The 6,841-nt window shown below is 32.9% G+C and overlaps 1 protein-coding gene across 1 annotated transcript; it reads right to left on the bottom strand.

Moving 5' to 3' along the window:
* Positions 1 to 509: 509 nt before the first annotated feature.
* Positions 510 to 1,467, bottom strand: LOC124448670 (cystatin-B-like). The gene is made up of 4 exons (XM_046999615.1): positions 1,420 to 1,467; positions 1,128 to 1,219; positions 852 to 953; positions 510 to 756 (listed from the first exon to the last, which is right to left on the bottom strand). The coding sequence occupies exons 2-4, from the start codon at positions 1,197 to 1,199 to the stop codon at positions 640 to 642; spliced, it is 291 nt and encodes a 96-aa protein (XP_046855571.1). The 5' UTR covers positions 1,200 to 1,219; positions 1,420 to 1,467; the 3' UTR covers positions 510 to 639.
* Positions 1,468 to 6,841: the final 5,374 nt, after the last annotated feature.

Consider the following 6,841-nt stretch of genomic DNA (forward strand, 5'->3'; position numbering starts at 1 on the left):
ACGATATACCCATGGATTGTATGTGAAAATGAAAGTGTTGGATGCAGCACTTGCAAAAGAGTGAAATTGCTGTGAGTATAGGAGCATCTAGTACACAAAGTATACACTTAAAGAGTGAATGGAGTACATGCTCTTTGCGTAAGGGGGGGAGAGAAGACATTAGCACAGATAGCATTGCGCAAGAAGATACAAAAACACACAAAATATCAGGCGCACATTGCAGCTAGTACATTCTAGCTGAACGAAACGAAAGAAAAATGCTCCGTAAAATGGTGTTTAAAAGAGAAATGTTTAAAATATAGAAGCATATACTTCACTAAGTTAAATTTGAAACAAATATTTAGAATTTAATTCAAAGTTAACTTTGAGACAAATATTTAGATTTGATGTTTTTACTACCAAACATATAAAAAATATATAAAAAAAACATTTCATTTGTGCAGTGAACTTTATGTTTCTTGAATTATTTTTCTCACCAATTTCCCTTACAAAACCAACCGTTAAGAAAATAATTTCACAAAAATTTTATTTTTACTTTATTGTATTGCGAAAACTCTTCTCTACAATCATTGTCAATTCAACTGATTACCTAAAAGTGTTTACATGAACTCAAAAATATTCCAGCGGATCCTTTATTGTCTACATTTTAAATTTGTCAACTAATGTGAGCTCCGGTGCGTTTTTTTCGTAATGTTGCACAATCCCATGGGGTTCATACACTTGTAGAAGAACAAAATGGTCAGGATCAATTTTGACCTTAATAAATATTTAAATTTAATTACAGTATTTCATTTTGCTGCACAATCAAAGGATTTCATAAAATTGCTAACTTTAGTTTAAGACTGATATACCTTCACATAATAAAGCGTCCCAGACACAGCATGACTACTGTACATGTCTGCCTCATACATATCAAATTTTTGGCAATGTTTTTTTTCTGCAGCCTCCTTCACCTATATAAAACAAAATTTTACACACATTGATTACAACATTTAAATGCTAAATAGAAAAGCAAAGTTCTTCACGGGAAATAGCAAAAGGACTACAAAACATTTGTTTTGCAAGGACTTATTATCAAAACCGTATTATCCTCTTTATAAGCCTGACCATGTAGAATAAACTCTTACCTTCTCAATTCGATCTTGCATTTCAGGGCCTGCTTTTTGAAATGTGCCATGATCACCCAAGAATATACTCATTTCTTTAAAGTTTCGTGTAACTTCGAAGAGATTAAACCATATATTGTAAATTGTAATCTAATCTACTATACTTAATGATGCATACACAGAAACGATATTGATCGTACACTCAAAAGTCAAGCAATGGTTAAAAGAAATAGCTATAAATAAAATGAATGATTATTCAATGAAGTGATTTTAATAGTAAGATGCAAAAGTTGACGCGACTTAGTAAATTCACCTCAATGCTTCGTTTGAAAAAGGTTCTTGCTTCCCAGTAGACTGTCAGAGCACTTTGGAAATTTTCTAAAAGATAGCTTCCTTTTATAATGGCACGAGAAAAAAGCGTACGTGCAATCGTGTAGCAATTAACTTGATTTACGTATGCAATTAGACAATTAATATTGTAAGAAAGTAAAGAAAGAACGCCAGAAGAAAAAAGGAAGTTTTTGCATCTTGAACATGTATGGAACTCAAATCAAAAATAAACTTAATTACGTTTAACAAAATATGAACTATTTATTTGACAGACAAAGGTCTCATAGAAACAATGTCAACATAGATTATAAAGAAAAAATTAGATGATGACATTAAAGACAATAATTTCTTCCTCAATTTTTTGCAAATAAATCTTCCTTTTGAACATCATGAATCATCATAAAGTTTATTGAATTGATCAAGCTAAGTATACGAATTCTATTTAAAACCATAAAAAAATGTCTTGTAAAACAGCAAAAAGCTCAATTAGACAATTAATATTGTAAGAAAGTACAGCCCAATAGCCAGAAGGAAATACTTTTCTTGCTGTACTCATTCATGTTTTAAATACACGTCCATGAGTATTTGATGTCCGTCCAACAGTCGCGCCAATGTTTGAAAACCCTTAGCTATACCTTCAAACTTTTCTTTGAAAAAACAATTTTTTGAAACGTGGCCTTCTTTGATAACAGCATGAGCAAAAAGCGGATGTGCAGCCGCGCAGCAATTAACTTGTTTTACACATGCAATTGGACAATTAATATTGTAAGAAAGTAAAGCAAAACAGCCAGAAGGCAATATTTTCTGCTTAATAACTAAAGAACATTTAAATTAAATGAAGATATTTATATTACTATTTTATGTGGAAGTTTTCATCAAGACAAATAAAACTTGTGCTTTACAATTGGACTGTATATGCTGCATACGTATAATAAAGGTGACAAAAGTATACCAAACGCTGCTGTTCACAAACATAACTTTTCTTGCTGCTTTCATTCATATTGATATTACTACGCACTCATTAACATTTTAATACTGTCCAATGGTCGTGCATAACAGTTTGAAAACCCTTAGCTACATAAAACGTTTATTTGAGCAAAGTATATTTAAAAAAAGTGTATTTGAGAAAGTACGTCTTCCAGATGAAGTCTTCAAATTTAAGTTGAACTAAGCTAAATGTCTACTTGCACATAGCTGAAGACGGCTTAGCTGTTAATAGCTATTAGTTATTCTTATGGAAAAAAAGGAAGTTTTTGCGTCTTGAACATGTGTGGAACTCAAGTCAAAAATAAACTTAATTACGTTTAACAAAATATGAACTATTTATTTGACAGACAAAGGTCTCATGGAAACAATGTCAACACAGACTATAAAGAAAAAATTAGATGATGACATTAAAAACAATAATTTCTTCCTCAATTTTTTGCAAATAAATCTTCCTTTTTCATCATCATGAATCATCATAAAGTTTATTCAATTGATCAAGCTGAGTATACGAATTCTATTTAAAACCATAAAAAAATGTTTTGTAAAACAGCAAAAAGAAGACATGCATTCAGTCTGAATAAATAACCTTTATAGCTGTAAGTTCAATTAGACAATTAATATTGTAAGAAAGTACAGCCCAATAGCCAGGAGGAAATACCTTTTGCTTATTCAAGCAACAAACATTTAAGGTGAGAACATTTGTATCAGTAATTTTTACAGAATGTTTTATCGATCACTGTCATCAGTGCTCAGTATATGCAGTGTTTTTTCTCAGGTAAAGTATAAAGACAGTCAAAAGCATGAAAACGTTCTTGTTGTATTAGATATTGCAGTTAAACATGAGAAATAAAACTTGTGCATTTATAGTCTCATTAAGGTGCAAATATATATAAACAAGAGCAACAAAAGTAGAGGTAACGTTGTTGTATTTATTAACCACAAGCATAACATTTCTTGCTATATTCATTCATAGTTTAAATACATGTTCACGTGTATTTGATGTCCATCCAACAGTCGCGCCAATGTTTGAAAACCTTAGCTATACCTTCAAACTTTTCTTTGAAAAAACAATTTACTTGAGAATTGCGATTAACTGCGTCTTCCAGAAGAAATCTTCAATTTCAAAGATATTATATATTAAATGTATATTTGCTCGTAGAGCTAAAGACAGATTTAGTTCATAATATTACACATTTTAAGAAAAATCCTATGCATCTTGAATACGTAAAACTTAAAATAAAAACGCATTTAATTATTTGAAAAAATAATATAATTTTTCCCATCGAAAATGACCATGCTTTTTTTCCCAACTTATCACTTCGCTTTATTTTTAATGCTGGTCACCGACTGTCTGATTCTATTACCTTTAAAGAATGAATTTAAGCGTTTCTGATATCTAGTGCAGTCTGAACGTATAAATGCGTAAAGGATTGTATCTGCATAGCAAACTGCAGCGCTACTTTCATACACGATTCTCTGCCTTTGATGTGAGGGGAATGAAAGACAGCTTTGTTGTCCAGTATTCACAGTTATTGCATGTCTTCTTCTTCGATTCTATAAGTTGAACAGTAAACTAACGTTGTTATTACTCGTAACAGTAAAAGGAAGTTTTATACTCCTTCAACATGTATAAAAACAGATTTAATTAACTCTAACAAATTGTGAACAACGTGTTTCAAAGACAAAGGTGTCTTAGTATCTGTAAGACCAAAGACTCAGAATAAATTATCAAACGATCACAATGCAAAAAAATATCCTTTTTATCATCCATTAACTTTTATTGCATACAACCTTCATAAAAATTAGTACACAGTACTAGAACTGCATCAACTTCTGCGGCAAACGCATTGAATATTTCTATGGATAATATTATGAATGCAGCTACATGGCGTAATGAACAAACTTTTCAAACATTTTATAATAAACCAATTGAGGCGAAGAACTTTGGCAATGATCTACTCTCTGCCATTTGTGAGACATGAATTGTGAAATTTCAATTATATTGTTTTGTTATTAGTTATTGCTCATGTCCACATTGCTTTAAAATCTCACATGACTTCCTAGTGACGTAGTACAGTGATGAAATAGAATTAGAAAATTAAACGAGACTTACCTGAAGTCGAAGTTTGATTGAAATTCTATGAGTTACTGTTCAGGAGCTAGGAAGTCACCCACCCAACTACTAACTTACTTCTTTTCAAATGATGTTAAATACTACTTGCCTCCCAATATGTATGTGGACGTTCGCAAATTTTTAAAAACTGATCTTGATATCGCGTGCTCTATCTCACATGACTTCCTAGTTCCTGAACAGTAACTCATAGAATTTCAATCAAACTTCGACTTCAGGTAAGTCTCGTTTAATTTTCTAAATATATATAGACATATAGCTTTCTCCGGATTGTATATAAAATGATTTTATTGAGCTTTCAACTCGATGCTTTGAGCATTCATCAAAAAGATATAGGAAGTTATATACAGTTGTTTATCATTTGTAGACGCTTAGAGCGTCTAATTGGATTAGCGGGTGGATTGATGTGATTGGATGGTGTGGAATGCGTTGTCATGAGTTTTGGAGTATTGTGAATATGATTAGTGTTAATATTATTAGAGTGTAATGTTATAGTTTTGGTGTTGTTTGTAATTTTTTTCCTTTTTCTTTAGTTGTGAGTATATATGATGGGTATGAACTGACTACCGGCAGAACGTACCCACGGAAACAACCACATATTCTACTGGTCAGAAACTAAAGTACTCGGACGCACACAAAATAAACACGCACGCGAATTTAAAGAAGCTTGGCACAGTAAAGACAATGACACAATAAATAGAGATATCGACATACCCATCATATACTCATATTACTTTGGGAATTTCATGAAACGTGGCCTTCTTTGATAACGGCATGAGCAAAAAGCGGACGTGCAGCCGCGCAGCAGGACGTGCAGCAGGACGCGCAGCAGGACGCGCAGCAATTAACTTGTTTTACACATGCAATTAGACAATTAATATTGTAAGAAAGTAAAGCAACACAGCCGTAAGGCAATATTTTCTGCTTAATAGCTAAAGAACATTTAAATTAAATGAAGATATTTTTATTACTATTTTATGTGGAAGTTTTCACCAAGACAAATAAAATGTTCGTATTACATTAACACATCGCTTTCAGCTAAAGATGACAAATTGAACTTGTGTTTTACAATTGGACTGTATATGCTGCATACGTATAATAAATGTGACAAAACTATACCAAACGTTGCTGTTCACAAACATAACTTCTCTTGCTGTTTTCATTCATATTGATATTACTCACCCGTTTCGCCATTCTAAATGGGCATTACTCAGAGTTCTAAACTTTAGAATGCGGAAGATAGCCAAATTAGATTGCTTTCTGTGCTATCTAATAATGGATGCGGTGTGATGTTGTTGTACACTATTCTACAAATAAGGATAATAATATCTGAGATCGTCGCCATTTTTGTTTCCAAACATACACTAATAATCTATACCAAGGATTATTTAAATACAATGAACAACAGACCTGAAAAGTATAACAAACTTTCAAGAGAGCAAATTGATGCTCTTAATTACTATTTTGAGAATGGCATGAAATCTACTCTGTGTTTTGAGCTGATAAAAACAGCCGCCGAAGAAACGTCGTTGTCTGTGGACAAGGTCAAGGTGAGAACAACCTCCTCTTTAGTCGTCCGCCGTCTTTTAAAAATTTTTCTGTATGCAGTAAACCAACTACGAAACCAGCGCCATCAAATCAAAGCCATACGTATCTCAATAACATCCCTAAACTTGTATTCCTACTCCACAGTAATTTGTATGAAGTTCTACTTTAAACTTTCCTTTTTCAAAAAGCACATTCTTATAATGTATTGTGATATACAATGGACATTCTTTATGTACAGAGTTAGGCTGTGAAACACAGTAACTGGTGCAGCTTTATTGTAACACTTGATGTTATGTCAGTAAAAATTTCACAAAATTTGTTTGATACTGCATGTTTTGAAATTATTCAAAAGCTTCTTCACAACTGACATTATGCTTTTTTCAGAAATGGATTGGCAACAAAGTTGCTTCTGTCAAAAGAAACACAAACAAACAAACAACATTTGTATACCGGCCAGTATTAATCCCCGCCAGGGGGGTTGACCGGTCCATGAACTTTTCTACGCCAAACGTCTCTTTCTCTCGCCATATCTCTCGTTATACCCATCGCCTTCATATCACTGTTCACAGCATCCATCCATCTCTTTCTCGGTCTACCTAGTTTGCGGACTCCATCAACATTCATATGCAACGTTCTACGAATTTCAGCACTTTCTTCCCTCCTTTCCACATGCCCAAACCACCTCAAACACTGGCGCCTTACCCAACTCTCGATACACTCAACACCAACTCTCTCTCTA

This window comes from Xenia sp. Carnegie-2017, unplaced genomic scaffold, assembly GCF_021976095.1.
Source record: "Xenia sp. Carnegie-2017 unplaced genomic scaffold, XeniaSp_v1 HiC_scaffold_23, whole genome shotgun sequence".
Lineage (NCBI taxonomy): Eukaryota > Metazoa > Cnidaria > Anthozoa > Malacalcyonacea > Xeniidae > Xenia > Xenia sp. Carnegie-2017.